Source organism: Heptranchias perlo, chromosome 5, assembly GCF_035084215.1.
Source record: "Heptranchias perlo isolate sHepPer1 chromosome 5, sHepPer1.hap1, whole genome shotgun sequence".
Taxonomy (NCBI): Eukaryota; Metazoa; Chordata; class Chondrichthyes; order Hexanchiformes; family Hexanchidae; genus Heptranchias; species Heptranchias perlo.
In genome coordinates this window covers 15,096,328-15,115,610 of record NC_090329.1, presented here as the reverse complement: position 1 = coordinate 15,115,610, position 19,283 = coordinate 15,096,328, and the positions used below count along the sequence as shown (strand labels likewise).

The window sequence follows — 19,283 nt, the reverse complement described above, 5'->3', positions numbered from 1 at the left end:
ATTCGTACATGTATTCTTTTTCAACCTCTCTAGATTGTTAGTACAGAACATCAGACCCTCACAACTCTCAGCAGAGCAGGTCGATTTTGTTGTTTTGTAATTTGGTTGAGTGTACATCACGGCGTCAATACTGTCGCGGTCCCATTGCAGCTCTTTCATTATTACTGTCGTGTTTTTGGTGCCGCTGAGGGGCTTTCTTCCCTTGGTCACCATGGAGAGGATGAGCTGAATGAAATTAAAAAGGATTGCAGTGCAGCAGGCAGTAGCTGGAGTTATTTCAAAAGAAAGAAAAGATTGCAAGGCTTCAGGCTGATGCTGGCTCCCGTCTCCTTGGACACACAACGTGACCCCACAATGTATTTTACTTTCCTATTAAATGAGGTAGAACGGTCTTTGTCTTTGGGTGGATAGAAGTTCTGAAATACACTTGAGCCATTTCTGAAAGGGGTTGGAAGATCTGGTTGAAGTTGCCCTGCTGTGGGTTTGTTATTCCATTCCACCTTTAGCAGGGAAACAGGGGTAGACTAATGGAACATTGGCGATAAAATTATTTTATTGGAGCTGAGTGGCATAGTGGAAGTCACTGAATGTAAGTACTTTAACATCTGGAATCCGCATATATAATCCTCAGATGAAGAGAGTTGTCCTCACTATTTTAGAAAGCAGGTTTGATCTCGCCCTAACATTATCAGGGCTTGGATCAGCCCTCTGCACAATTAGGCTTTCCTCTCGTGAATCTATTACAGCACCATAGTGATCGGTCATGAAAGATTTAAATAATGACTCAGAATGTTGCGAGAAAAAAATCAAACCTGCTGCCAGAGAATGCTAGGGTTATCAACCTGCCCATGTCTAAAAAAAAACATTTGCTGAGCCAAAATTTGAAGCATGAAGCTCCTTCAAATAATTATGTGGAGGTGCTAATGAATGTAAAATACCAAGCTACCAGCCTGGTCCAGAAATTCACAATTAGCTGAATAATACAGTATATAAAATTAAGTGCAATAGCCTTTTTTTAACCCCCTCTACTAGCAGTAACAAATACTTTTCTGCTGCGACAGTTGTATGCATTTATACGTTAACATGGCTGCTCCTGTTCAGTTTTGCCGAATTCAAGGACATCGAAATACCAATGGGGCGATTGGGTGATCTGGCCTCCCAGTCAGTTCGTCGAATCACCCCGTTAGTGTGGACGGACAATCACAGGCCGCAGGCCCCAATTTCCCGAAAAGCGCTTCCCAGGAGCGTGGATCTTGGGATCACCTCTTAAAAAAATTCCCACTCAGTAACAGCAGTTAGTGTTTTACTGTTTCTGGCAGAGAGATGCTGTGGTCCTGACGTTACCTGATGGGATACTCATGAATGAACGCTTAACGTGTTTGCCATTATTTTAACAGGGTCAATAACTCAGGACTGGCATCTCCGTTCATTCAACTTTCAGATGATTGTTCTTTACAAACTTAGCATATTGCTGTTATGTTGTGCCATTGTAGCACAAATGTGCTGTTCACTTTGGAAGGTGCAAATTATACATCATGAATTAGGGGTTACTGACATGAATGCCTTAACTGCAGTGCCCGATTATTGCAGCTAAAGCCAGTAACATTATTCATTTTAATAGTTTTGTGTATTGATGTGCTGTGAAGGGTAAGGAATGCCCAATATGAGGCACCAAGTACTCCCGGGTCAGGAACAACGTGGGAGAGATGCGGTGTAAAGCTCTCTCAGCCCTGTCTTGAAATGTGTGACTTAACTCTAACCTCTAAAGAGCATCATTGTGGCATTAGTAGTTTCAGCATCCTGTGACTCCGCTGAGTGAGATTACAGATTTGAATTCTGTACAGCTTTAGGCTGTGGACTCACAGTTGCTGTAAACTAGATGAAACCGCCCAAGCTCATTTTAATTAAGGCCCCTCACGCCCAGAAAGAAGAGCACACATTTATCCCATTGGTCTAGGCTCAGATCCCAGAATGAGAGAGGGAGAAACCCAAAATAAGGCACTTTCCACGATCTTACTGGTTGTTTATTTCTATTTCAGCATTTGGCTGAGGCTCCAAGGATTTATTTCCACCAAGTATTTAAAATAATTGGCAAAAAAAGCCAGAGGTGAGATGAGGAGAATTTTTTTTAACACAGCAAGTTGTTGTGATCTGCCTGAAAGGGTGGTGGAAGCAGATTCAACACTAACTTCCAAAAGGGAATTGTATCTCTACTTAAAAAGAAAGCATTTGCAGGGCTCTGGGAACGAGCAGGGGAGTGGGACTAATTGGTGGCTCTTTCAGAGAGCCGGTACAGGCATGATGGGCCGAATGGCCTCCTTCTGTGTGGTATGATTTAGTAAGTAGGTTGGATAGGATAGAAGAGAGTCAAACGTATGAAAGAGTTGAACTTGCATTGTCTTATTAATTTCTCAGTAAATCTAACCAAGCTGTATTGCAGGCTGACTTTATTAAATGATGTATGGAACTAAGTAGAGATTTCCTGAAGGATTATTATCTTGCAAAAGAAAATTTGCCGTCTGTGGGAAAGCTGCACGATCCTAACAAGGCAGATATCTGTATTTACTCTTGTTCCTCAGTCACTCCTTGTTACCATCTTTTATGCTTTAAAGCTGCTGCTTAAGACAGCTGTGGGAACAGACATTTTGTGTCAAGCGTCCTGTACAGTCAGATTGCGAAGTTCTGCTCCAGTGATCTGAATGGGTTGCGCTGTCCCCAGTTCTCCGTTCCCATCTATAATGCCACTGGAGTAGAACTCATGGGAAGGCATCAGGGAGCGTTTTACAGGAAAACATTCGTTCTCGGTCTGCCTGTAACAACGGTTTAAATGGTAAAATACAGCAGCCAGGAGGGTGACTGAGAGACACTGATAATTGGAGAGCTTTCTCCCTTTGTAAAGAATGGGGGACAGTCCCCCACCGCTTTTAGCGGACGCGTTGTGTTAACACAATTTGCCCGTTATAAGCAGTGAACAGTAAAAGCGCAAAATATCAAATAAAAACATTGTCAGGAGCCGGCTTGGCTTCTTGTACCTAAATCTGGTCTAGGTTCCTTGCTTTGCCGGCCCAAAAGTCTAAAGGACACAGCTCGTAAGCTGCTGGCTGTTATGCTGCAACAGGCCGACCACAGAGTGCTCCAGTATAGTTCCTGTAAGGGACCTCTGTTCACTGCGCTGAACAACAGAGAGACCTCCTGCCGATCGTAGGCGCTATGCCCCTCTCACAAGTCTCAGTGGTGTAGGAGGGACACAGTACTTTGACACAGGTGATTTAATTGCACTTTAACGAGGTGTGAAAAGCTTATTGAAATGCCCGAAATAGCCGGCCTGTTCAATGTGTTATAAGCGGGGCTGTGGTAATTGACTTCGGTGGAAATGATAAATTGTTAGCGCCATTTGCCCGATTTAGGCGTGGACAGTGTAAGTGGTGGGGACCGTATTTCAGGCAGCCATATAGTGTTGTTGTTCACTCCTCCCTCACCGTACACATACTTGATTTGAATCCAGTACTTCTACTGCCCAATCCCTATCCCGCTTGATGTAAAAACATAACCTCTGCCATCTATTTTTCACACTCCTTTTGTTTTTTGCTGCCCATCTGACCTGATCTTTGAATAGTATCCAGCACTGTTACATCTCGTCATAACTTTAACAAAAACTGTTCACACAGGAGTTAGGGTACCTGGCCCTGATTTTCACCTGTTCTCCCCTCCCCCCCCCCCAACCCCAACTGTTGCTTGGTTCAATAATAACAATAACAACAACTTGCATTTATATAGCGCCTTTAACATAGTAAAAACGTCCCCAAGGCTTCACAGGAGTGTAATCAAACAAAATTTGACACCGAACCACATAAGGAGATATTAGGACAGATGGCCAAAAGCTTGGTCAAAGAGGTAGGTTTTAAGAAGCATCCTAAAGGGGGAGAGAGAGATAGAGAGGCGGAGGGGTTCAGCGAGGGAATTCCAGAGCTTAAGGCCTAGGCAGCTGAAGGCACGGCCGCCAGTGGTGGAGCGATTAAAATCGGGGATGCGCAAGAGGCCAGAATTGGACAATCGCAGAGATCTCGGAGGGTTTTAGGGCTGGAGGATGTTACAGAGATAGGGAAAGGCGAGGCCATGGAGGGATTTGAAAACTAGGGTGAGAATTTTAATATCAGTCCTAGAAAGGATTTGCTAATCTGCCAGTTTCCAGAACTGATGAAGGGCCTACACCCAAAACATTCATTTGTGTTTTCTATTTCCAGATGTTGACTGACTTGCTGTATATTTCCAGCATTGTTTGTTTTTACTTCAGGTCCAGCAATTGCCTGGCTTCCTTTTTACATCAACTCTGTTGACTTTGTAGAGCACTCCGGCCGATTCCATACTTCCACATTCCCAGTAGCAAACAGTGTTCGCGGGTTGTGCATGACGAGAAATCAAGGGCCTACAACCCAGGATTTTCCATCCATCAACTTTGGACTTTCGTATGACTGCTCACCGTGCACTCCCTGTGAGCACAAAATCAGTACGGCCATGTTCTTCTGTTTTTTTTTTATTCGTTCATGGGATGTGGGGGTCGCTGGCGAGGCCGGCATTTATTGCCCATCCCTAATTGCCCTTGAGAAGGTGGTGGTGAGCCGCCTTCTTGAACTGCTGCAGTCCGTGTGGTGAAGGTTCTCCCACACGGACTGGAGTTAGGAAGGGAGTTCCAGGATTTTGACCCAGCGACAATGAAGGAACGGCCGATATATTTCCAAGTCGGGATGGTGTGTGACTTGGAGGGGAAGTCTTCTGTTTCATACATTACAACAGTGACGACACTTCAAAAGTACTTCATTGGCTGTAAAGCGCTTTGGGATATCTTGAGGTCGTGAAAGGCACTATATCAATACAAGTTCTTCTTTCTTTATCAAGTAATAGATATAAACTAAATGCACTGCCTGAAAGGGTGGTAAAAGCAGATTCAATAATAGCTTATAAAAGGGAATATGATAAATACTTGAAGGGAAAAGATTGTAGGGCCTTGGGGAAAGAGCAGGGGGAGTGGAACTAATTGAATAGCTCTTTCAAAGGGCCAGCATAGGCCCGATGGGCCGAATGACCTCCTTCTCTGCTGTATCATTCTATGATTCTATAACAAATGAATAGAAATCCTGAGCAAAATCTCAATCCATTAAGTTTGTGGACATATGGTGTACTTAATGTTTCTTCATCTTTAGTTGCTGTTATGATAGATGAAGTGAAGAGGCCGGATATTTTGTGCAAAAAATTCATGATGTGAGGAGGAAAAAAAAAATGCAAGTGTTGGAAATCTGAAATAAGGACAGAAAGTAAGAAAAACTCACAACAGGTTAGTCAGCACCTGAAAGAGAAAGAAAGGGAAACATTTCATCTGGAACCTCTGGTCAAGTTAACGCTTTTCAAACCATTACTGCTAAGCTTTGAACATATAACCTAGTGCAGTACCGAGGGAATTCTGCATTGTCGGAGGTGCTGTCTTTCAGATGAGATGTTAAACTGAGACCACCTAAGCCTGTTCAAACGGCCATAAAGATCCTGTGGCATTATTTGAAACGGGGCAGGGAGTTTTCCCTACATCTTGGCCAAAATGCTCCTTTCAACCAACACTAACAAACAGAACTTAACTGGTCATTCATCTCAATTTCTGTTTATGGGATCTTACTGGGTACAAATTGGCTGGTGTGTTTACCTACAGAACAACTGTAACTACACTTCAAAAGCAATTCATGGAGTGAGAAAACCTTTAGGCTGTTTTGAGGACACCATAAGGTTCTATATAAATGCAAGTTATTTTTTTCTATCTTTCTGGAGAGGTGGGCTAAGATTTCAGGTGGGACACTTCATCACTTCTGACACAGGGGCACACCTAACACATTCGCCCATCTATCTCTCTCAGATGCCGATTGTCCTGCTGTGCATTGGTGTTCTTATTTTGATAATTTAATGTGCATTTTCACTGTTTGATTATGTGCTGTTTATGGTTTTTGCGGTTAGGATTTGATCTTTGGACAAGGCCTACTATAAGTTAGATGCCGTAATTGCAAGTTGCTCAGACTTGAAGCACTGGGCGTAATATGCATTGCGTGAGGGAAATGTGTGTTTGACTAGCTGCACAACTAAAAATGTCAACGAGGATAACATATTATTGAAAACAGCAGTGCTGCTAATCTTCATATAGATCTAGATCATTTTCCCACTTGGTCTAAAAGGAACCTAATGAAAGTTAACCCAATAAAAATCAAGGAGCTATTAATCGCTTTCAAAAGCCACATTGTACAGTTCACATTAACTACTGAGTTGAAAGAATAATATTGTTTACAAAGTTGTTCCACCTCACAGTAGACAACCCCTTGAAACAACGAGTTACATTGAGTCTACAGCACAGTAACAGGCCTTTTGGCCCAACAGGTCTATGCCAGCATTTATGTACCACAGGAGCCTCCTCCCTCCTACTTCATCTAACCCTATCTGCTTACCCTTCTATTCCTTTCTCCTTCATGTGTTTATCTAGCTTCCCCTTGAATGCATCTATGCTATTTACCTCAACTACTACTTGTGGTAGCAAGTTCCACATTCTAACCACTCTCTGGGTAAAGAAGTTTCTCCTGAATTTCCTATTGGATTTATTAGTGATTATCTTATATTTATGACCCCTAGTTTTGAACTCCCCCACTAGTGGAAACATTTTCTCTAAGTCTACCCTATCAAACCCTTTCATTATCTTAAAGACCTCTATCAGGTCACCCCTCAGCCTTCTCAGCGAAATTCCTGTCTGTCGCAGTGGCAGCGGATCTTCAGTGGGGCAGGACCTCCACCCCACCTGATCCTGGCCCATTTCTTGGGGCCAGAGGCATTTAGATATCTTGAGCAGGCTATTTATGGTGCTGCTGGGGCACTCGCCTCAGGTGAGAGGGAAGGGAGATTGCTGCGGTGCCTTGCCGCAGCATAAATGGAGCCCGTGGTCCTGGCAGTTGGAATATAATGTGGGGAAATGTGGGGTTATTGGTAGGAAGAATAGAAAAACAGAATATTTTTTAAATGGTGAGAAACTATTAAATGTAGATGTTGAGAGAGATTTGGGTGTCCTTGTACACGAAACATAGAAAGTTAACATGCAGGTACAGCAAGCAATTAGGAAGGCAAATGGTATGTTGGCCTTTATTGCAAGGGGGTTGGAGTATAAGAGTGAGGAAGTTTTGCTGCAATTGTAGAGGCTTATGGTGAGACCACACCTGGAGTACTGTGCACAGTTTTGGTCTCCTTATCTAAGGAAGGATATGCTTGCCTTACAGGCAGTGCAACAAAGGTTCACTAGATTGATTGCTGGGATGAGAGGGTTGTCCTATGAAGAGAGATTGAGTAGAATGGGCCTATACTCTCTGGAGTTTAGAAGAATGAGAGGTCTCATTGAAACATAAGATTCTGAGCGGGCTTGACAGGGTAGATGCTGAGAGGCTATTTCCCCTGACTGGAGAGTCTAGAACTAGGGGGCATAGTCTCAAGATAAGGGGTCGGCCATTTAGGACTGAGATGAAGAGAAATTTCTTCACTCAGAGGGTTGTGAATCTTTGGAATTCCCTATCCCAGAGGGCTGTGGATGCTCAGTTGTTGAGTATATTCAAGGCTGAGATCGCTAGATTTTTGGACTTTGAGGGAATCAAGGGATATGGGGATCGGGTGGGAAAGTGGATTTGAGGTAGACAATCAGCCATGATTTTATTGAATGGCAGAGGAGCAGGCTCGAGGGACCGTCTAGCCTACTCCTGCTGTTGTTTCTGATGTTCTTATGACCCACCTTGCTCTGAGATTCTGGCACTGAGATATGCGGTTGGTTATCGTGGGATGCCTACAGAAAGAGAGGCGTATATTGGAATGTTGCCTGAACGATACGTCCTCAGGTTTGACATGTTGCAGTATACTGTGCGACATGATGCTGAGATTGAGTGTAAGTCTGGGGTTTAGTAAGTGAGTGAAGAAGAAAAAACATGAGGAGAATGGTTCCTGCTCTGAGGTTGAAGGAGGCCTCTGAATTTGCTCTTTCCCACTCTCTCTATTCACTCTGTGGTAACGATTTCCAGTGTGACCTCTTCAAAAGTATTCAAGAGCTTGACATTATCAAGGCCTCCTCCTGTGCCTATCTGCTTCCCGCTGTTAGGTGACATCTTTTCCTGCCAGCAGCAAAGCACTGCTTAGATGTTGGAAGTGTCAGGGGCACTTTCAAGTGTCCATCCTGCAGCCCGCTGTAGGTGTGAGCACAAATACCGGCATTGTGCAGCTAGATTTTGTCAGAATTATTTTTTTGGGTAAAGCTCTTTTAAGTTGGAATTGCTGTCCTGAGAGCAGAGAAGGTGAAGGGGAGATTTATTGGAGGTGTTCATAATTATGCACGGTTTTGATAGAGTAAATAAGGAGAAAATGTTTCCACTGGCAGGCAGGTCAGTAACCAGAGGACACACATTTAAGGTAATTATTATGTTATATTATACAGGTACGGTAGCATAGTGGTTATGTTACTGGATTGGTAATCCAGTAGGCCTGGACTAATAATCTGGAGTCATGAGTTCAAATCCCGCCCTGGCACCTGGAGAATTTAAATTCAATTAATTAAATAAAATCTGGAATTAAAAGACTAGTATCAGTAATGGTGTCCATGAAACTACCAGATTGTCGTAAAAACCCATCTGGTTCACTAATGCCCTTTAGGGAAGGAAACCTGCCATCCTTACCCAGTCTGGCCGATATGTGACTCCAGACCCACAGCAAAGTGGTTGATTCTTAATTGTCGTCTGAAATGGCCTAGCAAGCCACTCAGTTGTCAAATCTCGCTAAAAAAGTCATAATAAGAATAAAACCGGATGGACCACTAGGCACGGACATGACAAAGGCAAACCAAGCCCAGTCGACCCTGCAAAGTCCTCCTCACGAACATCTGGGGACTTGTACCAAAATTGGGAGAGCTGTCCCACAGATTAGTCAAGCAACAGCCTGACATAGCCATACTCACAGAATCATACCTTTCAGCCAACATCCCAGACTCTTCCATCACCATCCCTGGGTATGTCCTGACCCACCAGAGGTGGCGGTACAGTGATATACAGTCAGGAGGGAGTGGCCCTGGGAGTCCTCAACATTGACTCTGGACCCCATGAAATCTCATATTATCAGGTCAAACATGGGCAAGGAAACCTCCTGCTGATTACCACCTACCGCCCGCCCTCAGCTGATGAATCAGTCCTCCTCCATGTTGAACACCACTTGGAGGAAGCACTGACGGTAGCACGGGCGCAGAATGTACTCTGGGTGGGGGACTTCAATATCCATCACCAAGAGTGGCTCGGTAGTACCAGTACTGACCGAGCTGGCCGAGTCCTGAAGGACATAGCTGCCAGACTGGGCCTGCGGCAGGTGGTGAGCGAAACAACACAAGGGAAGAAACTTACTTGACCTTGTCCTCACCAATCAACCTGTCGCAAATGCATCTGTCCATGACAGTATTGGTAGGAGTGACCACCGCACAGTCCTCGTGGAGACGAAGTCCCGTCTTTGCACTGAGGACACCATCCAACGTGTTGTGTGGCACTACCACCGTGCTAAATGGGATAGATTCAGAACAGCTCTAGCAGCTCAAAGCTGGGCATCCATGAGGCACTGTGGGCCATCAGCAGCAGCAGAATTGTATTACAGCACTATCTGTAACCTCATGGCCTGGCATATTCCTCACTCTACCATTACCAACAAGCCAGGGGATCAACCCTGGTTCAAAGAGGAGTGTAGAAGAGCATGCCAGGAGCAGCAGCGGGCATACATAAAAATGATGTGCCAACCTGGTGAAGCTACAATTCAGGACTACATGCATGTTAAACAGCGGAAGCAACATGCTATAGACAGAGCTAAGCGATTCCACAACCAACAGATCAGATCAAAGGTCCTGCCACATCCAGTCGCGAATGGTGGTGGACAGTTAAACAACTAACAGGAGGAGGAGGCTCTGTAAACATCCCCACCCTCAATTGATGGCAGAGTTCAGCACGTGAGTGCATAAGACAAGGCTGAAGCGTTTGCAACCATCTTCAGCCAGAAGTGCAGAGTGGATGATCCATCTCGGCCTCCTCCCGATATCCCCACCATCACAGAAGCCAGTCTTCAGCCAATTCAATTCACTCCACGTGATATCAAGAAACGGCTGAGTGCACTGGATACAGCAAAGGCTATGGACCCCGACAACATCCCGGCTGTAGTACTGAAGACTTGTGCTCCAGAACTAGCCGCGACTTTAGCCAAGCTGTTCCAGTACAGCTACAACACTGGCATCTACCCGACAATCGCTGATGATTGCAGAGTGTTCAGTTCCATTCGCAACCCCTCAAATAATGAAGCAGTCTGAGCCCGCATGCAGCAAGACCTGGACAACATCCAGGCTTGGGCTGATAAGTGGCAAGTAACATTCGCGCCAGACAAGTGCCAGACAATGACTATCTCCAACAAGAGAGAGTCTAACCACTTCCCCTTGACATTCAACGGCATTACCATTGCCGAATCCCCCACCATCAACGTCCTGGGTGTCACCATTGACCAGAAACTTAACTGGACCAGCCATATAAATACTGTGGCTACAAGAGCAGGTCAGAGGCTGGGTATTCTGCGGCGAGTGACTCACCTCCTGACTCGCCAAAGCCTTTCCACCATCTACAAGGCACAAGTCAGGAGTGTGATGGAATACTCTCCACTTGCCTGGATGAGTGCAGCTCCAACAATACTCAAGAAGCTCGACACCATCCAGGACAAAGCAGCCCGCTTGATTGGCACCCCATCCACCATCCTGAACATTCACTCCCTTCACCACCGGTGCACAGTGGCTGCAGTGTGTACCATCCAAAGGATGCACTGCTGCAACTCGCCAAGGCTTCTTCGACAGCACCTCCCAAACCCTCGACCTCTACCACCTAGAAGGACAAGAGCAGCAGGCACATGGGAACAACACCACCTGCACGTTCCCCTCCAAGTCACACACCGTCCTGACTTGGAAATATATCGCCATTCCTTCATCGTCATTGGGTCAAAATCCTGGAACTCCCTTCCTAACAGCACTGTGGGAGAACCTTCACCACACGTACTGCAGCGGTTCAAGAAGGCAGCTCACCACCACCTTCTCAAGGGCAATTAGGGATGGCAATAAATGCCGGCCTCGCCAACGACGCCCACATCCCATGAACGAATAAAAAGAAAATTGGCAAAAGAACCAGAGCAGAGATGAGGAGAATTTTTTTGAAGCGCACGTGCAAACCCCTTTACCAAGATGGCTTCCTACGCACATCACGGAAGTGTGCGCTCACGTGTCGTACGTTACTTTCGGGACTTGGGTGTCCGCGTAGCGCCCACAGAATGGACACTACACGGCCCAATTTCGCCCCCCACATTTGGAAGACAGGAATGTGAACAATACTGGATTCTGCTAGAACACTCCACATTGTTTGTTTACAAGCATTTAGAATCATAGAATCTTTTTTTTTCATTCGTGGGATGTGGGCATCGCTGGCAAGGCCAGCATTTAATGCCCATCCCTAATTGCCCTTGAGCCCTTAATTTTACAGCACAGAAGGAGGCCATTCGGCCAAGCTTGCACTGTCTCTTTGAAAGAGCTATCCAATTAATCCCTCTCCCCTGATCTTTCTCCATTGCCCTGCAAATTTCTCCCCTTCAAGTATTTATCCAATTCCCTTTTGAAAGTTACTATTGAATCTGCTTCCACCGCCCTTTCAGGCAGTGCATTCCAGATCATAACAACTCTCTGCATAAAAAAAATTCTCCTCCTCTCCCCTCTGTCTCTTTTGCCAATTACCTTAAATCTGTGCCCTCTGGTTACTGACCCGCCCGCCAGTGGAAACAGTTTCTATTTACTCTATTAAAACCCCTCATAATTTTGAACACTTCTGTTAAATCTCCCCTTAACCTTCTCTGCTCTAAGGAGAACAATCTCAGCTTCTCCAGTCTCTCCACGTAACTGAAGTCCCTCATCCCTGATCCCATTCTAGTACCACACTGGTTTAAAGAAATAAAATCATTTCTGTTATATGACTGGATCTTAGTCATAAAGCCTACCAATCGGGAGCGTCCACCCCCCGTCACCCCCACCCCCACCAAACAACGATAACTATATAAGGAAAATGCATATGTAGCATTGTGTCAGTTTGGCTCAGTTGGTAGTACTTTTGTTCCAGAGTTAGTCATAAGGTTGTGGATTCCATGTCCCATTCCAGGACTTGAGAATATAATCTAGACTGACGTTTCAGTGCAATACTGAGAGAGTGCTCCATTGTTGAAAGTACTTCTTTCAGATGAGACATTAAACCAAGGTCCCACTTGCCTGTTCATTGAATATAAAGGTTCCAATGCCCTATTTGAAGGAGAAAATTGCTCCCTCAAGCAACACGACTAAAATCAGATCATCCACCTATTCATTTACTTGCTGTTCGTGGGATCATGCTGTGTGCAAATTAGCTGCCATGTTTGCCTGCAGTACTCTGTTGGCTTTGGAATGCCATGCTGCATAAATGTAACTTGTTTTTTGTATAAAAAGCTTTCAAACAAGTTCTTTTTTCCTTCTTATTTAGCAATTTCCATTGATTTGTCTTATTAAGATATTAAAATAACAATTCTTCACATTTTTCCGGCTTCTGTATGTGTCCATGTGTGATGTTTCTTTGTTTGGCGGGCCTTCCTTGTGCCGCTTTTCTGAAGTCTTTAGTTTTCTTCTTATAGTTATTGCGTTTTTTTTGTAACATTTACAGCGTAATACGTGTAAATTATATCTCATTTTTTTAATCCGTGAAACTGGCATCTGTACATCGGGAAGATGGCATTTCTGGTTAGGAAGTTTCCTGGGTGTCATTAATATATCGCCAGCTTATGAGGTAATATTTTCTAATTGTCCATCAATGAAATTCTTTCCAGGATTATTCTTATTGGCATCGAGCATTATGTTTACTTTTATGAAAACGTTCATACTTTTTACAGATTAATACAGCAATTACTTACACTTATATTAGTATTAGTGTGGCTCCAATGGTAGTTCTGTTGACTGTGCATTAGGAGGTCATGGGTTCAAGCCAGAACTTGAGCAAGTAATCTCGGCTGACGATTCAGTACAGTGAAGTACTGCACTGCCAAAGGTGCCTCCATTCAGATGAGATGTTAGTCCAAGGCTCTGTCTGCACGTTCAGGTGGATGAAGAAGATCCCATTGCATTATTTGAAGAAGAGGAGGGAGTTCTCCTGACCAACATTCGTCTCTTAACCAACACCATCAAAAAACAGATTAACTAGTAATTTGTTTCTTTTACTGTTTGTGGGATCTTACTGTGCACAATATGGCAGTCTATATAAAAAGAGTGACGACACTTCAAAAGTAATTCATTGGATTTGAAGCACTTTGGGGCATTCTGAGGGCATGATAAGCTGCTATAATAAATGCAAAGTCTTTATGTTATGTAACACCTCCAACATAGCAAAACATCCCAAGGCATTTCAGGATGGAGGAGATTTAGCTACTGAGCAGGAATTAGGACAATAGTTAGGAAGTATAACCAAAGGAGAGGATACGATGGGCTTTGAGGAGGCCTTTGAAAGTGGGAATAGATTTGGCAAGGCAAAGGGTTTAAAAAGAGCGTTCCAGAAAGCAGGGTTATAATATCTGAAATGAGAGGGTGCACACATTAGTTTAGGCTCAGAAGAGTCTCAGTATCTAGCTAAAAATGAAAAGTGTGTTAGTTTATACATCCTTGCATTTAGAATTATTACCCTGAGGCAGCTATAAAACCACGCAGCCACAGATGGATAAGTGTACAGCAATCAAATGATTAAGTTAAGGAAGAAATAGTACAGTGAAAACAACAATCTAGTTTGCTTTCATCCATGAATTGTATTTTATTGTGTATTTCTTGGCAGCTTAACTCATTATTTCGGTGGCTCAACTGAAAAACTACAATCACATTGCATACCATCAATTTTAAAGACCAGTTCTGTAGATGAAATATATTCAGTTTACGAAGTTGCATATATTTTTCATTGTTGTCCCAGAAACCACTAAACTATTAATTAATAACTCTGAAAGTAACCGATCTCAGCAAAACTCTCAATTGAATTCAGAATTCAAGCACTCAACGGTTTTAGAATACAGACATTTTCTAAGGTTATAAAATTACTCCATTGTGTGTAAATATTTAAGAGCATGCATGCCAAGTCACAGCTTTCAATGACTTGGCAAAATGTAGCCTTCCAGCCACTTACATTGGCCTATTTTGTCAAATTGATCCATGAAGCACAGACAAAGTAAGAACCTTTTAAATTTATACATTAATCTACTTAATCAGTATGAAGAAGGAGCAAAGGTTCGCTGCCCTAATTTACCATACAGCAGCAATATATTACGCTGGCAATGTACTGATCATCCCTAAAATAACATCAGTGATCTGATGTGCAGTGGAAAGTTTCCCCTTTATTTATTGCCTAGACGTGCAGTGGCTCTCCATTCTATTAATTTTCCATTTCCTTCATTCAATTAGTATTGTCATATTTTCTGGAAGGAACTGCTGGGAAATAAACTGCAACTGTCACCTGCCCAAGAAGGATAGACTCGGGCAATGCAGTAGAAATGTAAAAGAGTCATTGTTTGCATATTCTTGTAGCAATGAAGGGAAAGATCGTGGCAACCATGTTAGGTGATGCTCTTCTGGAATAGGTGATGCGCTGGGTTAGAATACTTCCTCGCTGGGGACCTGATACCAGAGTATCCTACAAACCTTAAACTATGCATTGGCAAGCTTACAATAAAATATCATTTTCCACTCCTCCATTCTCCTCTCATTTCCTCAAGGTGGTGACTTGTCTTGGCTAAAGTTCCATGGGGGCCAGTAGCCCCTTTGGTACCTTGTTCAAGTCCCATTTTTACACGTGTGACCCTAGACAGTAAGTATTGGCAAGCTGTTTAAACCATAGTGGGGGGGGGGGGGGAAGAGAAGGAATCTTTGTTTTGTTAAGGGTTTTTTCTTCACAGTATTGCCAGGAAGGTGTAAGTCATCCAAGCTAAACCATTTCTGTTTGTTTTGTGTGCACAGGGTGTTTGTACAATGACTACTGCCTTTCTACATTTCTTCTTTCTGGCTTCTTTCTGCTGGGTTTTGACCGAAGCTTGGCAATCTTATATGGCCGTTACAGGGAAGATTAGAACGAGGCTCATCCGGAAACGCTTCCTATGTCTTGGATGGGGTAAGCGTATCAGTGTATACATTTTTTCATTACAGTAAATTAACTTTATCTACTCCATAAGAAACATATTTTCAATAAACATTGCTTTCTCTTTCCTTATTAAATATATTTCAAATAAAAGTTAATATCACAGAAGTATTATGACACATAATTGATGCATTTTTGTCCTTACAGCAAAAAAAAGATATATTTGTATTCCTTCAATTGTGCAACAATGCAATACAATTTATTTCCTCAGGATTACCAGCATTGGTTGTGGCAATATCTATGGGATTTACAAAGGCTAAAGGATATGGTACATCAAATTAGTAAGTTGCTTCAAAGAGCTTTGATTTATTCTACAACTATAATGGACAACATCTACTTTTGTTAATTGTGTAACAAATTATAGGGCCAGAAATTCCACCTGAGGCAGGGCTTTTGGGGAACGGATCTGGAGTGGGTGGGGGGTGGGTGCAACTTCTGCCCCTCCCATCGATGAAAAAGGAAACAACTTAGCTAAAGTTAACAGTAAGTGAAACATAAAAGACTTCATTCCAGTGAATCAATAACCAGATATCCCTGATTCAGCTACAATCTTGTTTGCTTTTGTTACCTTTTTAAAAAAAATTACATTTGACCTTGATTAACCATCTGTAGCTCAACAGGAAGCAGAGAGTAGTGATGAACGGTTGCATGGCCATGATTCCCTGAGACCTGCTCCCTACCGGGAACGCCAGATCATGGAATTTCCCCAAATTAGCCTCAACAAACTCATTTTTTTATGGATCTCAAGCCCGCCTTTTCACTGTGCCCTTTCTCTAGTTGCCTCATGAGCCCATTTCTGCTTCAACGGCCTTCCATAGTAATTTTAAGATAATTGGCAAAAAAGCCAGGGGGGAGATGAGGAGTTTTTTTTTATGCGAGTTATTACGATCTGGAATGCACTGCCTGGAAGCATATTCAGTAGTAACTTTCAAAAGGGAATTGGATAAATGAAGGAGAAGAATTTGTAGGGCTATGGGGAAAGAGCAGGGGAGTGGGACTAATTGGATAGCTCTTTCAGAGAACCGGCACAGGCACGATGGGACGAATGGCCTCCTGCTGTACTGTATTATTCTATAATTCTAACTCTGTTAGCCTTTATGTAGAAAAGTTCCGACTTTCCTTCATACTGCCTTTGTTTAGCTACATAACAACAGTCGCTGTATTTCAAAGTAATTCAATGCTTTCTAAGGAACACTCGGAATAAAATTTGTGAAGCGCTGACAATTAACATTAGGGAGTCACTGAGAGGTCTCACTAGATTGGAAGCAAGTTAATGCAGTTCTCATAGTCAGAAAGGGAGTAATCTTATTTGGAAACTATAGATCCATCACTCTTAGGACAATAACTGGTAAAATAATGGGATTCATTTTCAGCAGTAAACAAGGATTATCTGTATGATAATAACAACAACTTGCATTTATATAGTGCCTTTAACGTAGTAAAATGTCCCACGGGAACGTAATCAGACAAAATTTGACACCAAGCCACATAAGGAGATATTAGGACAGGTGACCGAAAGCTTGGTCAAAGAGGTAGGTTTTAAGGAGCCTTTTAAAGGAGGAGAGAGAGCTGGAGAGACAGAGAGGTTTAGGGAGGGAATTCCAGAGCTGAGGGCCTGGACAGCTGAAGGCACGGCTGGCAACGGTGGAGCGATGAAAATCGGGGATATGCAAGAGGCCAGAATTGGAGGAGCGCAGAGGTCTCGGAGGGTTGTAGGGCTGGAGGAGACTACAGAGATAGGGAGGAATAACCTAGTAAATTAAAACATCAGAAGGGGAAGACCAACCAGTATGACTTTTCTGAGCAGGTGGCTTCCCAAGTCGACAGTGGAAACCCACGTGACAAGATATACCGAGATTTCCGAAAGCATTTGATGAAGTTATACATGAAAGACTGCTCTATAAACTGAAATCAATGGGAGTTCAAGATTAAATCATGTACTAGGTAAGGAATGGGCTGAAGGAAAGAAAGCGGAGGGTATTGTTAAGGGAGTGATGTGAGATTGGGCAGTGCTACTGAGTTGATTACCAGAGGGTTCTGGGATGGGCAACTAATACTAATCTGCATTAATACTTGGATATATAAACCCAGTGCAAACTGGTCAAATTTACAGATAATAATAATAATTAGGGGGCACAGCTAAGAAAGAAGAACCAGACAGGTACCAACCGAAATCAGACAGGTACCAACCGAAATCAGACAGGACCAGACAGGTACCAACCGGAATCAGACAGGTACCAACAGGAATCAGACAGGTACCAACAGGAATCAGACAGGACCAGACAGGTACCAACAGGAATCAGACAGGTACCAACAGGAATCAGACAGGTACCAACCGAAATCAGACAGGTACCAACCGAAATCAGACAGGTACCAACAGGAATCAGACAGGACCAGACAGGTACCAACAGGAATCAGACAGGTACCAACAGGAATCAGACAGGTACCAACCGAAATCAGACAGGTACCAACCGAAATCAGACAGGTACCAACAGGAATCAGACAGGACCAGACAGGTACCATCAGGAATCAGACAGGTACCAACCGAAATCAGACAGGTACCAACAGGAATCAGACAGGTACCAACAGGAATCAGACAGGTACCAACAGGAATCAGACAGGTACCAACAGGAATCAGACAGGACCAGACAGGTACCATCAGGAATCAGACAGGTACCAACCGAAATCAGACAGGTACCAACAGGAATCAGACAGGTACCAACCGAAATCAGACAGGTACCAACCGAAATCAGACAGGTACCAACCGAAATCAGACAGGTACCATCAGGAATCAGACAGGTACCAACCGAAATCAGACAGGTACCAACCGAAATCAGACAGGTACCAACAGGAATCAGACAGGTACCAACCGAAATCAGACAGGTACCAACCGAAATCAGACAGGTACCAACCGAAATCAGACAGGTACCAACCGAAATCAGACAGGTACCAACAGGAATCAGACAGGTACCAACCGAAATCAGACAGGTACCAACAGGAATCAGACAGGTACCAACAGGAATCAGACAGGTACCAACAGGAATCAGACAGGTACCAACAGGAATCAGACAGGTACCAACCGAAATCAGACAGGTACCAACCGAAATCAGACAGGTACCAACAGGAATCAGACAGGTACCAACAGGAATCAGACAGGTACCAACCGAAATCAGACAGGTACCAACCGAAATCAGACAGGTACCAACCGAAATCAGACAGGACCAACAGGAATCAGACAGGTACCAACCGAAATCAGACAGGTACCAACCGAAATCAGACAGGTACCAACCGAAATCAGACAGGTACCAACAGGAATCAGACAGGTACCAACAGGAATCAGACAGGTACCAACCGAAATCAGACAGGACCAACAGGAATCAGACAGGTACCAACCGAAATCAGACAGGTACCAACCGAAATCAGACAGGTACCAACCGAAATCAGACAGGTACCAACAGGAATCAGACAGGTACCAACAGGAATCAGACAGGTACCAACCGAAATCAGACAGGTACCAACAGGAATCAGACAGGTACCAACAGGAATCAGACAGGTACCAACAGGAATCAGACAGGTACCAACAGGAATCAGACAGGTACCAACAGGAATCAGACAGGTACCAACAGGAATAAGACAGGTACCAACAAAAGTAAGACAGGTTCCAACAGAAAGCAGCTGGATACCAACAAAATGAGTTAGGTAAATCAATAACTGAAGGCAGATGAAATTTAATATAGAAAAATGTATGGTATTGCACATTGGAAGGAAAAATGGGATCTGGTGGTAATAGTCGACGAACTAATTTATCGCTCTTTCAGAGAGACGGCATAGGCACGACGGGCCAAATGGCCTCCTCCTGTGCAGTACCATTCTATGATAACTTGATGTCCACTTCTGCACTTGCCATCCTACGATTTTCCGCCCTTTAAAGTAAATGGGCTGATAATCAGGGCCTGCCGATCGCAGATGTGGAAAACCCCGGCTAACATG

The 19,283-nt window shown here is 43.7% G+C and overlaps 1 protein-coding gene across 4 annotated transcripts in view; it reads left to right on the top strand.

The window, feature by feature from the left end:
* Positions 1-19,283, top strand: part of LOC137321595 (adhesion G protein-coupled receptor B3-like) — a 261,507-nt gene that overhangs the window by 145,512 nt on the left and 96,712 nt on the right. For all 4 annotated transcript variants that reach the window (XM_067984040.1, XM_067984039.1, XM_067984038.1 and 1 more), the window contains 2 exons: positions 15,116-15,266; positions 15,505-15,574. In XM_067984040.1, coding sequence (XP_067840141.1) covers positions 15,116-15,266; positions 15,505-15,574 — 221 coding nt within the window. The remainder of the gene's footprint in view (positions 1-15,115; positions 15,267-15,504; positions 15,575-19,283) is intronic.